At 44.9% G+C, this 18,110-nt stretch overlaps 1 protein-coding gene and 1 long non-coding RNA gene across 4 annotated transcripts in view; one reads left to right on the top strand and one right to left on the bottom strand.

Annotated features, from left to right (window-relative positions):
- The first annotated feature begins 733 nt into the window (after window positions 1-733).
- MYO10 (myosin X) overlaps window positions 734-18,110 on the top strand; it is a 192,998-nt gene continuing 175,621 nt past the window's right edge. For 2 of the 3 annotated variants that reach the window (XM_028530975.2, XM_028530966.2), the window contains exon 1: window positions 1,472-1,984. In XM_028530975.2, the coding sequence (XP_028386776.1) occupies window positions 1,964-1,984 (21 nt within the window). In that variant the 5' untranslated portion in view covers window positions 1,472-1,963. Of the gene's footprint in view, window positions 757-1,471; window positions 1,985-18,110 lie in introns of those variants that run through there. The other variant, XM_036020249.1, reaches the window with a different exon arrangement.
- On the bottom strand, window positions 7,950-17,720 carry LOC118499422. The gene is made up of 3 exons (XR_004901902.1): window positions 15,545-17,720; window positions 12,173-12,174; window positions 7,950-7,962 (listed from the first exon to the last, which is right to left on the bottom strand). It is a non-coding gene; the product is annotated as an uncharacterized LOC118499422 (long non-coding RNA).

An 18,110-nucleotide genomic window follows, 5' to 3' on the forward strand; every position in this document is an offset into this window, starting at 1 on the left:
CATTAATGCTGGAGAACTGCTCCGAGGTAGGTTACAAACATGCTTGGATTTTCGCACAAGGATCCATTCACTCTTTGAGAAAGCCTGGGAAAACAAATTTTAAAGCACAGTTCCTTCTCTTAAGGAGCTCCCATATTACCAGTGGAGGATGGGTAGGACACCAATAAAAAGCCCCTGACAACATGTAGTTTCCTCAACAGTCTTAGGAATAAGCTACACCTGTTGTTAGGTGGAGCTGGAAGCCGGATGAATGGCTTGGCATCTCTGGGTAGGCTTCTAGAAGATGTGACTTTCTGGCTTGAGCTTTAAAGGATGAGTAGCAGTTGGCAAATCCCCTACAGAGCGCGTCTCAAACTATTCGTGGTGGAGAACCGGTCGTTTTTGTTTCCAATCTGCTAGGTACCAATCCAAAAATCCCTGGTGTGCCAGTTATGTGACTCACCACGACTCAGTCTGACAACACCCAAACTGGTTTATACCCGGTTCAAAGAGTCCACCGATCACGCGCTTGGATGCTGTAGCATCTTAAAATTGTTACAAAAGTTCCTAAACCTTTGTTCTGCATTTCCCTGTTACAGACAGGCTCCAAACAACATGCACAGAGCCAGGTGCCACTCTTTGAGGGATTATTAGAGATGAAGACTGTCAGCGCTCGCCCTGCTGAATTCCAATCTGCATTTTAACAAGAATCTCGTGTTTCCCGTGCACGCTGAAGTTCGAGGACCTACCGTAGAGGAAACCAGGATTCACTACCAGGTGGGTTTGATTCTTTCTTCATTCATCTGATTTCCTTACGTTTCCTTTAGTCCAGAAAAAGGTTACACTTTAAAAGGTGCAATTGGCCACGCCCTCTCCCACTTTATAAAGCTACTATTCCCCGGGGCTATAAAAACGTCTCTTAACCTGACGGCAGGAAACAAACTCAACACGGGAAGGCAGCTTCCAGAAATTCTGATTAGCCTCCATCCTTGGCTTTGATCTGGCCCAACAGCCGGGGTAGCTCCGCGGACCACGCTTCCTTCCCCGGGGTCGCTCATCTGCGGAGCTGCATTAATGAGATCCGTGTTGAGCGGGTTCCAGGATCTGCTAGAGATCAAAGGCACAAAAGAATCCCCCCAACCCCTCCTTCCCAGTGACTAGTCGGTCTCTACTAGAGGAAAGAGTCAACTGCCCCGCCCGCCCCTAGGTGGGGAGGCCGGGACTTAAGTGGAGCCGCTTGGACCCCGCCTTCCTCGCCCGCCGCAAAGCCCCTGGCTGCCTAGGCGCGGAGTGGGCCGGACCGTGCGGTAGGTGAGGCCAGGCGGGAGGGGGCGCGCCAGCGTGCGCCTGGGTGACTGGGCCTCACCCGACCCTGCGGAAACGCGGGGCGGGGTTGACTGAGGGCTGGGCTCCTTGTGGGGCGGGGCTAGGCTGGCTAGCGGGCGTGGTCTTGCCAGCGGAGCGGAGAGGGGCGGGGCGTGTTCTCCTGTCTGCGAGACTCAGCAGCGGTGAGCAGGCTGAGCCGCGGCGCCCGAATACTCATCGCGGCGGCGCTCGCGCGGGGAGAGCGACTCGGGGCTCGCTTTGTGGCCGCTGTCCGCCTGCCGGCGCTCTGCGCCTCCGGCCCCAGCTCCGAGGGAGGGGGCACACTCCCAAGTCCCCAGCCGTTCCCCCCCGCACCAGCCCCGGGGAAGAATGTGCCACCAGCTGTTCTCCGCTCGCTTGCGCTGCGCCCAGAAGTGAAAAACTTGGAGGAAGAGGAGACAAAGGCTGAGTTTGGGACGGATGAGTTGAGAATTGGGTTTGGGCAAACAAAAGGTGCGAAAGACGAGAAGGGGATAAGGCGATGGCAGCAGGGGAGCCTCGCGGGCTCGAGTTCCTGGGAGTCGCGCCGTGACACGCATGGTTTCCCCGGACCGTCTGCTGGGCTGACTTCCGCGAGCTGGACACCCGACTCTGGCAAGTTTGGGAACGCACTGGAACAATGGACAACTTCTTCCCCGAGGTGAGTGTGTTCGTGGCCCGGCTTTGGCTGCTTTCCGTGAACCGGGCGTAGGCTATCTTCCTGCTCGGACTTCGCTGCCCGGGAGGGAAGGATCTGCCCACTGTGCCGCGCGCCCGCCTGATACCTTTCCCTAAACCCGAGAGGGCGAAACTTCATGGGAGTCGCCTGAAATCAACCCCCCTCACCCTGGGGGAGCCTCTGGATGAGTAAGCCGAGGCAGGTTTTGTTTTGCCCCGCGTTTCCACTTTGTCCCAGGAGGTAGCGAAGGTGAGCTTCCTTTTGCGTGGGTGCCTGGCTCACCCTTGTCCCTGCGGCGCCCACGTGAGGCAGCGGGCTCCGGGCCCGACCAGGGCATCTGCTTGCCCGACTGCCTGGGTGTAGGAAGCCCAATAAAATGTTCAACTGGGACGTGCCTTTCTTCAAGAAAGGTCTGGTATTTCCTTTGCAAAACGTGCTGGCTTCCTGTGAGAGGGGTGCAAACACTTCCAGAGGAGACGGCTTCATGAAGTGTGAGCGAGGAAGGCAAGGGTTTAATCATTCACCGAGTTCTCTGTCCGCCGGACCTTTGGAGTCTAGCTTCTAGTTCTCACCAAGAAGTGCTCTTCTGGGTTTGAGATAATTCTAGAAGGGGAGATCAAAAGATCATATATTCGTTGTCTTTGGCAGATTTTGAATTTGAATGTACAGAAGATCGTTTAGGGCAAACAATGGCTATTTTAAGACTAAACTGATGCCCCTTTTAGGGTCATTGAGGGCAGGACATCAGTTACTTGAAATCGTTGAGTTGAGAACCAGCCCCCTACCCAACTTACTCCCCCCCACCCCGGCCCCATCCAGAGTTACTGTGGTTTCTTGGCTCCCTTTCCTTTCTTGGTTGTGTTTATTTAATAAATTCTGTTTAAGTTTGAGGTTTGAAGTGCCTCAGAGTAAACTTAGTTGACTTAAGGGAGTCTGATGTGACTTTCATTGAAAGCCAGCGGGTGTTTTGTGAATCCAGGACCGTTTTGGAATGTTCCAGCAAATTAGATTGGTGAGGATTTGCCTCTGTTTTCACCAGCTTGCTTTATCAGACTTCATTGGATGTAATCTTCAAGTCATTCTGCTTTCTGGATGCCAACTTAAACAACTATTTACAATGGCCAAAGTGATAAGTATATTCTTGTGTAATAGTAATATGCAGTTTTTTCAAAGTGGTGTCTCACATGTGATACCCACATTCTCTGTGATAAATGGGCTGGAAAGGAATTAATCATGCATTAATATGTATTTTTACTTTTTTTTTAAAGAATGAAATCTATAACTGTGAGACTGTCACATATTCTAATCCTTCATGCCTGTAAGAAGGCGCCAGAACTTTTTGCAGGAGTTGCAGGTTAACCAATGATGAAAGACCAGTGGGCTGTGTTTAATGCCTTTATCTGTAAGAAAACCTAGGTTTTGCCTGCAGGACAAATTCTTGATTCTTTTTTTGGCTTTGTTTTGTTTTTGTGTGTTCTGGGTCCCCTGGGAAATATGATGAGACATAGAATTTGTGTTATGTTTGTTGATTCGCGGCCCCCATGAAGCCTGTCTGTGGAGTACAGGGGGTCCGTGACCTCCCCTTGGGGAGAAGTCTTCCCCCTAGTGCAAGTGGGAGGAACTGCAGGATAACGTGGGACAGTGGCAACCTGCCCCTCACATTCTGTTTGAAAAACTTTTTCCTTAACACTAAACCTTGGTTCAGTGTAAAAGAAAGAAAGACACACCCCCCCCCCCCCCAAAAAAACCCCTGGCTGTTGGATTTTATTTTGGTGATTAATATAATATTGAAGTTGGTCTTAAGCAATCATCTACTCCATCGCCTTCCATTTCCTAGATGAAAATTTTTAATCCAGAGATGTTAAGTCATTTTTCCGAAATTGAAGAGCTCGTTATAGAATCCAGATCCCTTTTCCTCTGTTGCTAGTGGAAATTGTCGTTTGGGGGAAGTTTTTTTCTTATTTAAAGTTATATCTTCAATGTTGTGATGTATTTCTAAATCAGCCTTCAAAGTTCTGCCCTTAAGGTGGAGGCCAGCAGCGCCGGGGGGGTGGCCAAACAGTGCTGTATTAAGTGAAGACAAACTCCTAACACAGCTCCTGTCTCTCACACTAGTGTCTTATAACAGAGCATCCTTTTGTTAACACTGTCCAGTGAAGAATATCTTATGTGCTGTTAGAGTAAAAACAAAGTATAGAAGTGAGGTATTTCAAGGACAGCAAAATTTTAAGGCCTCCTTATCACTCAATGGCAGCGTGTTCTTCAGTAACTTTTCCCATTGTGATTTAGGCATAGTGACTTGTTGCTTGTTAGATAACAATTTGAAGCTAAAGTAACAATTGAGGGAAAATTGAACAAGATATTGTATGTATTAGCTTATATATGAGTGGCCAGATAATAATTAAATAGGAGTTACCTGAGACTAGCAGCTGCTACTTAAGCATGGGGCCAGGGTTTCTCAAACTGGGTACCTTGTCATTTTGGGCCAGTTCATTCTTTGTTTTAAGGGGGAGGGGCTGTGTGGTGGTTTGTAGGATGTTGAGCAGCATCTCTGGCCTCTACCCACTAGATACTAGTAGATCCCCCCCCCCCAAGTGTGACAACTGAAATGTCTGTAGATATTGCCAAATGAGCCATGGGGAGCAAAATCATTGCCCACTGAGGACCGCTGAGCTAGACCCACGAGGCAGTTGCCTTGGGGAATGAATCCCCTTGCTGCATGCACAGCCGTCTTGCCTGTGAGTGCCTGCTTTAAGTATTATGGCATCAGACATCTTCCTGCCCACCGGGCCAGCTGGAAGCTTGGGAGGCTTGTGTCCCTCAGCTGATGGCTACTGACTTCGAAATGTGCCTCCAGATTGGAGAAGCTGAACATCCTGCACTCCCCAACGGAGTTTGTTTCTTCATGTCCTGCCTTAGATTTTTATGGATTCCCTAAGTAAATTGTATGTGCACTTCTGGGAAACACTGTTTTTTCAACATTTGGAGGTGAATTGTTAAAAGGTTTACTTCAGGCAGTAACTAAAGTTATGTCTGTAATCAAAGCAACTTTTAAAAAGCAGAAAAGTCTCAACCAGCAAAGTGGCAAGACTACTGAGCAAACATGTTGTTGATATTTTGAAGTAGATGCTGTTTCCGTGTCTCCAGGGCCAAGTACAAGTACAGTGCTTGGAACACTGGAGGGGCCGTAAGTACCCACCAGTGGAACTCATAAATGAGCTCGACTTTTCTGTTTTCTATTTTAGGAATAGGTGGGGCATAATGGCTGTTCAAGCAAAGGATCTTTTGAGGATTATTAATAGGACATTTATAAACATTTTGCTTTTAAAGAATATGTAAAATGTACAGAACTGTATTCATAAATGCAGATATTAGAAGCAGGTATTACTGTTTTAAGGGATAAATTGTTAGGTACCACTGGAATGTTTTCCACTGTTTGCAGCCTGGTTCACTCCGAGTTGGAACAAACTCAGTTCACTAGATGTTAAGTGGAAACACCTTCCTCCTTTCCACTGTTTGGGACAGGATCTTGGGTTTGGTTGTTACCTGAAGTTTCTTAGCTAGCTTTTTTTAAAAAATATATTATTTTTTTTAAGATTTTATTTATTTATTTTTAGAGGGGGGGAAGGGAGGGAGGGAGAAAATCACTGGTGTGAGGAAGAAACATCTATCGGTTGCCTCTCGCACATGCCCTGACTGACCAGGTATGGAACCTGCAACCCAGACATGTGCCTTGACTGGGAATCGAGCTGGTGACCCTTTGCTTTGTGGGATGACACTCAACCAAGTGAGCCACACCAGTCAGGGCTCAACTGGGAAGAGTTCTTGGGTCTATTTTCTAATAGTGTTTTATATATATTTGCATGATTTAGAGCTTATTGAAGTTTATCTTGGTTAAAGAAAATTAAGATTTGTTTTTGGCAACTCCTTCCCTTCCCCCCAGTCATCTCTCCTAGGCCAAAGGGAAGTGCTGAGGACGTCCTTGTCCCACCAAATCCTGAAACCCACACTTTCGACAACTGTATATAGAATCAGAGCATTTAGTGTTTTTCTCACAATGGAGTGGTAATGTCTTGCCTTTTTGGTACACTCTGCAAAAGATTTCTATTGTCAAGTACATTTTTTGGCCTCTGTCACATTGGGAACAGCAAAGCCCCAGGAGCAGCTGCAAGCAGGACAGTTGTTGCTAGCAGGGAGCCTGGATCTCCCGGGCCAGGCGGGCAGGGAGAGGCTGCTCCCCCCTATCACGTGGCCTGCTGCTCTTGCTCTCCTCTCTCAAAATCAGGCACAAACCAGTGTGGTCAAGGGAGCAAGCAGACTATGCACTTTTCCAGCTCTGCTCGCTTTAAGTGGGGTCACCTGTAGGGACATGTACCTTGAATGTGCTCTTCTATTGAGATTGGAAGGGTAGGGTACCTTATTGTTAATGGGTTTCAAAATTCTACATTCAGGGCAATGGCTGTGTAACATTTTCATGTCATTAATTTGCAGGGAACACTCAAGAATGAGCAATGTGGGAATTCTACTTTAAGCTTCGCAAGACTTCCCCTGCCTAAAGCCCTTAGGTAGAGAGGCAAACAGTTACTCCGTAAAAGCATAGAGAAGCTGTGTCTGGCTGTACCCTCCCACCTGTGGGAGCTTGGCCAGATTACTTGACCTTCCTGGCCTTTATTTTTCTGGTCTATAAGTGAGCATAACAGTGTTGGCCTTGTATGATTATTAAGTGAATTGAGGATAATATTAACAAAGCACTTGTCACATTGTAGGTAGGTGAGTAAAAATAAGAGTTTTTGTTGTAGTAACTTAGAAGTTAAAACTGAGTGGCCGTCAGTGAGTGAATGAAGTCCCAGTATTCAACGGTAAAGGGGAATCTTGGCATTAGAGCTGCTCCCCTGTATCATCTCTTGTGCTAGACTGCATTTATTAATTTGCTTCCTTTCAACCTGTACACTTCTGGCAGATTTTATATTTCCAGAATTTTATCTAAAGCATGTCCAGATTGCTTACAAGATCAGATTCACGTTCACGAGCCCGGTTGTCCAGGCCTCTGATCTTGCAGCTCTCTTCATTCTTTCCCTGCATGGATTTGACTCCAGAGGCTCTCTTACCAGCCCAGCTGCATACCAGTGTGCATGCTACCCTCTCTGACACGTCTAGTTCACGGTGCCCCCTACCTCTCTTTCCTCCGAACTTGGCTCTGTCTTTCTGTCCTGGTCATCTTGGGGATTTACTCCTGTTACCTGGAGGCTTTACCTTCCTCCCCCCTCCCTTCTCAAATGAGTAAACAGTGCCTCAAGAGGTTAAATACCCATGTATAAGTTTTAGAACCTTGTTTGCACTGAAAGATCCTGGAGGATGGGATTCTGCTCTTGTATATATAGCTGTTATTTTTTCCCGCAGTACAGATTTTTTTTTTAATGGCGGAAGGGGAGATGCTCGTCATCTTCTTCATTAATTACAAAGCATTTTAGAATTCTTTGAAGACCATAATAAATATGGCTAATGTTTACTGAGTGCTTGCTTTATGCGCCCTATGTTTCTGAGCACTGGACATTCAGTAACTCATTTAATCCACTTAACAACCCTGTAAGGCTCGACAGATTAGGAAAGTGGGCACAGAGAGGTTAAGTATTAGCCCCGTGTCACACAGCTAGGAAATGACAGCCAGGATCTGAATCCAGACCGGCTGTCTCCAGAGCCTCTGTGCTCTTCACAGCCTGTTGGTGTCATTAACCTTGCGCTTGCGTCATGTTCCCAGGCTCTTTGATGAAGTGCCATATACAGTAGGCCGTTAGCAAATGATTTTTAAGTTGGAAACAGCGTGGGAATTTGGGAAGACAAGTGGTCCACACCCCAGAAGCATTGCAGACCCAGCAGGAAAATGTGAATCAGCTTTTGAACACAACACTAATTTTTAGTTGGTTTGTATTTTACTTAGGAAAGAAGAGTATCTTCTGTTTCTTTGTAAAATGTGGTTTCCAAAGCTGCTGGCCCCAACCTCAAGAGGATGGTGGGAAGATTGTATAAGAAGGCACTTAGAGAACTGGGTTTTTGAGAAATGTTTATTTTATTAAAAGAAAGGGTTGGACAACTCGTTTTTCTCCCCAATTCTGATGCTCAATTATTGGAGTATTCCTCTGTGAGGTTTTCTGAGGGAATCTTGTCTTTCGAGTAAAGATGTTGGCTGCGTTCCCAGAGTTTTCCGTATCAGTCGTGTTGTCCTGGCTGGCTTACTAACACTGGTGCAGTGACCATGACAGCAGAGAGGAATGTTTCTCAAGGATCCTTCCTTGAGTACAATATTTTCCTTCCCTGCTAAGAGCTTTTTTTGCAAAATGTCTCCACCAGGCTGAAAATAAGAAACTTGAGTTCTCAATTTCAATCTAGCATCTCACGACACGTGACGACGTATCCTCCGACTCTGCCAGTTGCGGGAAGAGGCGGCGGAGGGCTGGCGGCAGAGCCGGGGAGTAGCGCGCGGGAGCTGTACACTTTGTCCCTCTGCCTTTGCCTGGGAAGCAGCTTCCGTAGCTGCTTTCAGGATTACAGTTCCCTCTGTGTAAAGGCGTTTTATACATTGTGCTAATTTAAAAAATGAGCTATTCGTATTAGAAAAGCTAGGCAAGGTTGAATGTTTGCACATTGGGGTAGGCACACTTGTCTTTACTGTCTGATTTTGAAGCCAAGATAACCCAAGATACGGGGCTATTGGAATGTAGCTTGTTTACTTGGTCTCTTACCCAGCACTGCGTCCTGAAATAACCCCATAATTCTTTCAAATGTCTTTTTTTGGGGGGGGGGGTCGGTCAATAACATGTGAACAGTATCCATTGGCATTGTGAAGAGAGGTGGACTTCTCTCTGATGAGTCTGTGCCCATGATATCTGTTAAAACGAGGTTTCGTCTAGTAGGCTGTGTACTGATGTGTGTGGCTGGCCATGCATTTTGGGGTTCATAGATACTTAAATTAGGTTCCTAGAATTAGAAGTGTTCTTGCTGGGGGAAAAAAGCTTTTGATAAGCATAGATTTGCTTTATAACTTTTCTTTGTCGTTCCTAAACCATTTTCCCCCTTGATTGTGCAAAGCTGCACCAAGTTTAGAAAATGCCTTAAGGAGAAGACAGAAATTCCCTGGGTCCTACTCTTGACATGCTGTAGTGTGTGTCTTTTGGGCCTCCGTAGATGGCCAGGTAAAAGCACACCTGCGATGCTCACTTAAGAAGTGATTGAGAAGAGCCCTCAATGTTGGGCCCGGATGCTCGCCTGTGTACAGGAGCCCCTGACGTTTTCAGGGTCAGGGTTAGAGTACAAATGTAGGCCCACCCCATCACATATCTAAATATTTACAAGTTATAGGCAAGTTTACAGACTGCTGAATGAAATCTCTTCTATTCTCCTACCTCGACAAATATATCTTCATTAGGACACAACTGAAGAAATTGTGAAGTTACAGGTTTTACTGCCGAGAGTCAGCAGACTGTCTAAGATGAATGAAGATGATCATCGCTGCACACGTCCAGGTGTCCTTTTGATGGGCCGGCGATGTTTGCATGAGTAATAGACATAAACTCCATGATTCGTTTATTGGTAGAGTCATTGTGGTTCTTAGATTTGCTTTTTAAAAATTAATTTTGGTTTGAAGAAGGCCTGCTTGCTGCAGTTGGACATTAGTTACTAGCATTGTCAATAAAATGCACATAGCAATACTTAGATTTAAAAAGGAGTAGGATTGCATATGATAAATTGTTTGTATTGCAGGATGTACACAATTGTGTAATTTTATTATGTCACTGTCATTGATATTGTGAATCTCACTTTTTTAGACTTTAAAAGACTTTACAATTTATTTTTAGAGAGAGGGGAGGGGTGGGAGAAAGTAAGGGAGAGAAACATGGGATGGCTGCCTCTTGCATGCTCCTAACTAGGGATCTGGCTGGCAACCCAAGCATGTGCCCTGGTAAGGAATCGAACCCGTTACCTCTTGGTTCACAGGCCAGTGCTCTGTCCACTGAGTCATACCAGCTAGGGCATCATCACTTCTTAAAAGAACCTCTAGGCCCATTACGTATTTCTTAAGTTGTTTTTCAGACCTTTCAGCATTGTGCGTATTATAAAGAAAACTGAACACAGAAGTTAATTCATTAAAAATTTGTTTTCAGATGAGGTTATATCTTAATGTACCTTCACCATAAAATAGTCTACATAAAAATATGACTGGGGATTATGTGTGTATGTATTTTTTCCTTTCTAGTCATACAAATGTTTTTATTTCCTTAATCTGATATTTAAATATTTTCTTGAAATAGCAGTTTTTCTGTTGCATGCTTCACATTTGTTCCTTTTTGATTGAGGAACTTTTTCCCTAATATTTTTAAAAACACATTTTAAAAAGTGAAATGGCCAAAGTGTTTTGGGCGTTTGGGGAAGTTTTTGCTAATATTATTGATGGTAAGCAATAGTTCGTAACAAATAACTGCCACTTACTGCAAGTTCAAAATTAATAATGCTATTTTCACTCAAGACCATGATTTGTTTTTTGAGGAACTTCTGTTTAGTTCCTTTTTTTTTTTGCTTTTGTGATGTACAGGGCACTCTAAAGTCTGCAGCCCGAGGCAGGGTCCTAGGTGTGTATTTCTGAGTGGCCCTGCCCATTCCTCCTGGGCCTGCATCATTGTCTGTATGACCATTTTCAGCTATTTCTGGTGCGCCTGTATAGAAGACAGCACACAAACATTTTTGTACCTATATCATTGGATGGTTGTCTGATTATTTCTTGAGGACACCATTATCTGGGAGTGACATTTGATCAGGGAAGGCTTTTGCACACTTTTACTTACCGTTCGGCAGCAGAAGTTGTACGGGATGTGTTAGTGCAGCTTACTGCGGGCACAGGGCAGACTCCCTGCCAGGATGTGTTTGTGGTAAGAGGGTTTTCATAACTCTTGTTAGGCTCTTAATGACATGCATCGTTTCCCAGAGGACATTAACATTTAGTCCTCGATTTCTGGGTCCACTGCTAGGTCTTCTTTGAGCCTGGGTGGGGGAGAGAGGCGGCATTCTCTGAGAATAGCAGGGCTGCTGATTTATGTCTGGCCCCCAGAAAATCCCAGTGTGGTTGCTCATGTTCATTTAAGGCCAAGGCACACACAAAGGATGCAGCCTTGTGCTGCCTGGGGAGCCGCTGGCCATTTGTTCAGGGTATTGTGTGTATGGATTTTTTTTTTTTTAATTCTCATTCCATTGCATTGTAAATATCCTTGGGAGTTAACCCTGGGCCATCACAGTAATGTGGTGGTGTTTTAACTGGAGAGACTTGAGTGACATGCAACACTGGTGTGTGTGTGTGTGTTTGTATGTTTGACTTTAAGACTCATTATTTTAATTAATTTCCAGCAGGAAATCTTTCCATGAAGTCTGAAGTAAGTGTTGAGTGCCAGGCACAAATAACACTGCATCGTTTATGATGGTGTCACTTCATGCAGGTTTGCCTCTGTTCATTCCTGCCCACGTTTCGTTCTTTCAGTGACGTGGGCTGAGGGCCAAAGTGCTCAGCCCTTTGCTAGTTTTCAGCCTTGGATGTTCAGATGTGGACAAGTGTGCTCTCTTTCTAGGCCTTCTCAACCTCGTCACTGTTGACAGTTTTGGCTGGGTCATTCTTCGTGGCTGGGGGCTGTCCTGTGTGCCTTGGGACATTGGGCAGCATCCCATACTCTGATCCCTCGATGCCAGTGACACTCACCTTCCTCAGTTGTGACGACCAAAAATGTCTCCAAGATGTTGTGTGTGTCCCCTGGGGAGGAAGGGGGTGCAAAGTTACTCCAGCTGAGGGTAGCTGTGCTGTGTCCACACTTCTATGGCCACAGCTTAAATTTGATCTCACTAGTCTAGTACATTTTTCACTCCTCGTTTATACAGATTCCTGACTGCTTTCCACCCCTGCGGGTGATGGGGAGCACACACTTATCGATGTTGAAGCTTTATTCTGTTTAGGATCCAAACTCTAAATCATGGTTTATCATCCAAATTGTTTGTTAAGTTGTTCAGTCTGGTTAGAATACTTGCATCCAGCTGTACCCTCTGCCCAAGGCTTTTGTTGGTCTCCCTTCTGGTGTTTGACCTCTCATTCCCTGGGGCCCCTTTCAGACCCTCTCCCTGGGGCATTAGAGAAACATCTATGACCCTGTACTGATGATGACACTGACTGTCATTCTCTAGCAGGACAAAGAGGCTCATATTCTCTTAAAGTTGAGAACATGTTGAACTAAGTTACGTGCCCTCTCTCCCACATATTTATTTCATACAGTTTTCTTCTGGGATACTTTAAACACACACACATACACACACACACACACACACACACACAGACAATAGGCTCAGAAGTTGCCAAAATATGTAGTATAGTGAGGTCCTGTGTACCTGCCACCCAGCTTCCTTGGTCACCATCTTATATAAAAGTAGTACCATATCAAAGCCAGGAAATTGACATTGGTACAATCTACAGACCTCATTCAGATTTCGCCTGCTTTTGTATACATGTCAGTGTTTTCACACATGTAGGCTTGTGTAACCACCAGCATCATCCCAATATAGAGCTCTCCATGCCCCAAGCCACCTCGTGAGAAATACTCCCACCTCCCCCCAGTCCTTGGTAACTGCTAATCTATTCTCTGTAAGTTTGCCACTTCTGAGTGTTACGTCAATGCATCAGACAACATGGAAACCTTCAGAGATGGAACTTCCTCACTCAGCACCATGCAGACCTGCCCATGTTGTTGCATGCATGGACGGTTTGTTCTGTTTCATTTCTGAGTAGCAGTTCTGGTGCTCGTTTAATACCTGTTGCTAACCTCCATTACCATTCTGAGGCTAACGGTCATTTGTGTCATAAAATACTCCTTTTTTGTCCCAGGGTTATTGAGAGCCCAGATTCTCATGGCCCTCCTTGTGTACTCTTTGTAGTGAATTTAAATGCTGTTGTCAAATAATTTTTTTGTTTTGTGACTCTGTCTGAAGTCTTTTTGAGGTAGCTTCACTGAGACCTGGTGCATTTGAACTTGCTCATCATGGTACCAATTAGCAGGTTTCTATTCCTGGTCTCTTACCCTGAGACAGGAACTTACTGTTAATACTGTCGATGTGACAACCCTAAAACGTTACAGCCCTACGTGGGCTGGCCCGGGGAGCAAACGGGTGTTGGAGCTCGCTAGAGCCAGGACTTCTTGGGATGCCGGACAAGAATGCAACAAGATACTCCTGTCGTCCATCAGTATCGTAACAGGGCTGAAAGGAAGGGGATCTCTCTGATGTAAACCAAGACTTCTAAGGCCATTTTAAGTGCCGTGACTTGAGTCAGACATAATGGTGATGGCAGTGGTGAGGGGGACATCAGGTGTGAGGTATGACAAGAGATGCTAGGATAGGCACAGACAACATCCACCCACTTGATCAGCCAGGGACCAGGCCACCCCCTTACCCCAGTCCTAGGACACTGTCTGAACCACCCTCACACGTACAGCCAATTTCTGGGCTAATCGGCTGGACTGTCTGTCTCCACCCTGGATCTCTGATTTTGCTGCCTTTTTGTAATTAAACGGAGTCTGTCCATCTCACCTCTGGTCTTCCTGTTTTCCTGCTGCCTTGTTTTTCCCAGCATTGCTGTCTTTTCCAAGGAACTCTGTATTCGCACGATGTGCACAGAGTAGAGCAGCTTCCGTTTGTCGTTTTTGACTCCCCGGTGTTTTAGGCTGAATTCGATGGAGGGACCCATCTGTTGGTTTCTCTGACAGTCCACGGTGTTTGTAGAGCTCTCTTCCAACCCAGCATCTCAAATAAATCCATCTTTTTCCTACCAGCCTTCTTTGCTGTCCAGTATCTGCATCCATACAGAGTAATTGAGAATCACTAGGGTGTGGATGATCTTAACCTTGGTCTCTCATGACACACCTTTGCTCTTGGTATCTTTCCTAATTCTGCCGTTGCTGCCCTTCCATGTCTTTCTCCATTGGAAACGAAGCATCTCACCAAGGTCCTGTTCCCTGAGGGTTTGTTTGTCTGTCTGTCTGTTTATATCTGGTAGCTGTGTTGTTTGCTGTCAGGAGTAGAGTGAGTCTTCAGTAGGCAGTATTCCTGAACTGCTTACAGATTTTTTAAGAAAAGTTAGCAGCCTCCCCACACTATCATACATTTTTGCCTTGAATGGGGCGGGGTCATCAGAATACTGCCTTGTGAATCACAGGCACTGCTGTTCCAGAAGATTTTCATTCTCTAGGGATTCTGTCAAAAGTTGGTACCAATTTTACCTTCAGGGATATGAAGTCAGGTGCAGACTATAAATTCTGACAGTAATTTTTCAGACCTTGAGAAGCACTGGAATTCTTGGATGTTTCTCTTGGTAACATGGTTTTTCAGCTGTAACAATTTCCTTCTTGCCATTGGGCAGATTGGTAGGTTACGTTACTGTATTTTAGGTCCTCAAACCATGTTCACTTAAGGTTCTCTTTGCAAAGGCCAGTGTGTCTTTTTCCAGAAATATTTCAAAGATGGATTCTCTTCTTGTTTTTCAAAGTCAGCATCAGAAGAAAAAGACATGATAAAATGAGCTCTTGGTTGTGAAATTAGGAGTAGATTCCACCATATAGAATTTTGGAGACTAAGCAAGTCGGGGGCTGTTTTGCGTAAGATGTGAAGGGTCATTTGTACATCCGTCTTTTAACCATAGTTATTTCCTAGTATTTTTTTTTTAAATGAAAACACGAGTCATCAATTCCAAGAGTAAAAAATGGGGAGCAGAAGTCATTCTAGCTTGGCCTCCTTAGGCCCTGCTCTTCTGCGCCTTGTATGCAGTGCTCAGAAAAGTGCTTCCTTAGGGGGCACTGTCTTTCACGGGGAGCAGGGAGCTCTTAATGGGACTGTGGCATTATTCTCCTGTATTTCTGCAATTTCAAGGAGATTCCTTTTATTTATCATGAAGCACAGAAAACTAGGTTACTTTACCCCAAATCTACCACAGATGATGGGGCCAGCGATAAAACTTAGGTTGTGTCTTTTGAGTCTCTTAAAATCACCACGGGCTCTTAAACCTCCGCCAGATCCCTAAACGGGAATCTTTAATGTTGGCGTGCATGTGAGGCAAGGAAACGGGATATCCTCAAAAGAGTCAAAGGCCCTGGAAGGTTTCCTTTTGCATCATTATAAAACATTTGGTGACATTGAATAGCTGTGTCCTTAAGATAAGCCAAATTTTGGAAGTTTGTTTGTTTACTATTAATTTTTAAATAATAGGTGTAGCATGTCTTTACCTTACCCAGTTTAGTCCAAAATTACCTCTTAAAGAAAAAAAAATATTCCAGCAGTGTTCTCTAACTCAAGACAGTGGTTTATCTGTCCGAGGAGGAAATAACGATGTGTGAGTAGGATTTGCTATCACGGGGGACTTTGGCTACAGCGTGAATGTAAATGGCACTTGACCTGGTGGCTGTGCCAGTGTGCTCTCAGTTCAGTCTCCGTGTCATCTGCATTTTCCTGTGTCTGGTTTAAATTCACTGATCACTTACTGTGGGCTGGGTCTGTGTTAAATTCTTTCCATGGATTAATTTACTTACTCTCCTCAAGTCTTACGCAGTTGGTACTGTTCTCCTGTCCATTTTACATACGAGAGTACCGAGTCTTAGAAGTTAAGTAAACCTTGCAAATTCACACAGCCGGGAAGTGGTAGGACTGGGACTTGGACCCAGAGATGGAGCTGGCATGTGCGTGGAGGTGCTGGCAGCAGGCATGTGGAAGGGGGTGCAGATGGCATCCTGTGGAGACCCTTGGAGATGTGTATTTGCTTCTCCCCAAAGAGCAGGCCCAGGACATGTAAAATGAGCCAGTAAGGAATTACCCGTTTTTGCCAGCAACTGGAACAAGGAAGAGAAATTTCCCTACAACCCAATGAGGAAAATCACAGTCCTTCTGGTGTCTCATGTGACAGCAGCGAGTGAACATTCATCCTGAGTGAGAGGTGTAGTGGGCCTTCTTTTGGGGAAGAAGATTCAAAGACTAATTTCAGTGACATTTTTATAGGTTTCTAGGCGAGCATCTCTCCTGAAGGTGAAGGTCATGCTGAATCTCCCAAATCATTTGCCATGGCTTTTGTCTGTTTGTGATAAGCCCCAGCTTCCCATGAGGTGCTGTTGTGCGAGGCATGTTTGCTTGGAGTCTGGGAAGTTTCGTGGGCCCTGCTTGTCATCTGCGGAGCCGACAGCTGCCATCTGCCTGGTAGATGTCAGTGGCCCTCAGCCGTCTTGTCGCAGATTTGGGCACTTGGACTCTTCCCTTCCTCCTCAGCAGAGATGGATACAAGTGCTGTATCATTGTAGTTCAGGGATACATTTTCTTTTAGAAAGACTGTGGTTTTTTTATTAGAGAAGTTTAGATTCACAGCAAGTAATAAAATTTTAAGGAACCATTTGGGAGATTGACCTCCCTTCACGTGATAGGAGATTTTTTTTTTTTTTTTATCCTCACCCGAGGAAGGGAAAGAGAGAGAGAAACGTGGATGTAAGCGAGAAATGTTGATGGGTTGCTTCCAGTAAATGCCCCGACCAGGGATTAAACCCACAACCTAGGTATGTGCCCTGACTGGGAATTGAACCCTTAACCTTCTGGTTACCGGATGATGCTCCAACCTAGTGAGCCACACCAGCCTGGGCAATGTGATGTGATATTTTTTAAAAAATAATTAATGGTTTACATTTAAATAGACTTTTCCAAGCTCTAATTCAGTTAACATGGTGATACGGTAGCTGCTAATGTGTTTCATCCCTAACAAAGGCAGGTTTTGTAGTTTACGGAGAAAAGTGCTGGCATGGTTATGAAGTGTGCAGTCTGGACGTTGGTGAGCGCTGGGTAGGTCTTTAGGAATGGAATAGGATTATGTTTTATATACAATAGTGGTTCTCAACTTGGGGGAGTTTTGCCTTCCTGGGGCTATTTAGCAATGTCTGAAGATGTTTTTGTTGTTACCGCCAGTGTGGGGAGGGCACTCCTAGCATGCAGTGTGTAGAGGCTGGTAAACACCCTAAAACGCACAGGAGAGCTCCCCATAGCACAGACGGATTCAGTCCAAATGCCAGTAGTGCTGCAATTACTCCTGTGGTGTGTTTTTTAGGGGTATACATGCATGTGTGCGTGTGTACATGATGCATTCACCTGATTTTTAGAAAATTAATTTTAGTATCTGAATATTGTATAGCTTGTGTCTCTAGATCTATAGTTATATCTTATATTTATTCCAAGACTGATTTCTGTCATATTAGTGAAAAATAAATAAAATACATGTATTAGGTATAAAATGTGTATTTCTATAGTGGGATGTAGAGGTATTCCTTTCCAGGCTTCCTTAACCATGAGCTTGCACTTACCCTGAAACAGCAAGGGGATAGACAATGGACCAGCTCTGTCACGGAAGACCAGGAAACCGATCCGTGTTTCTGGGACGGAAGAAAGCTGGAAGAGGCCAGCGTTAGCCATCTGCACTCTGCTCTCTGGACCTTCCTTGTCACTTGATTATTTTTAGTTAATCACCAAACGCTCGGGTTACAGATCCTGGTAATAAAGCAAGTAGCAGCTTCCTGGAACCAGGAATAATTGAAACTTGACCAACAAAACTCTACACCTTCTCTTTTCTTTTCCACTTCTTTGTTTTGATAAGTAAGTGATTTTTCTTTCTGCTTTAATTTTCACCTAGCATGTTGTTGTCTTGCAAGCCACAGTAATGAATCACGGAAAGCTTGATAAGGGCTATTGAATCAGCAAGCAGAACTCTCATTTGCTGAAAATAGTTGGAAGGATACTCACAATCCTTAATTGTTCTCCCCAAACATTCAGGCAGGAGGGACATTAAGTTGGGTTTGTTTTCAAGTTCCTGGATTTAATCTGTGGTTTAGGAGTGAGTTGTTCTTTTTTTTTTTTTAAATTTGGGCTTTATTAAGATATAATTGACATATAAAATTATAAGATGTTTAACCTGTACATTGTGGTAGGAATGAGTTCTTTCCATGTTTCTCTTCACCTTTTTTCTTCCCTCTTGGCAGAAAGACAAATAAAAAAATTAAATCTGATGCTC

The sequence above is a fragment of the Phyllostomus discolor genome, chromosome 3 (assembly GCF_004126475.2).
Source record: "Phyllostomus discolor isolate MPI-MPIP mPhyDis1 chromosome 3, mPhyDis1.pri.v3, whole genome shotgun sequence".
In the NCBI taxonomy this organism is placed as follows: domain Eukaryota; kingdom Metazoa; phylum Chordata; class Mammalia; order Chiroptera; family Phyllostomidae; genus Phyllostomus; species Phyllostomus discolor.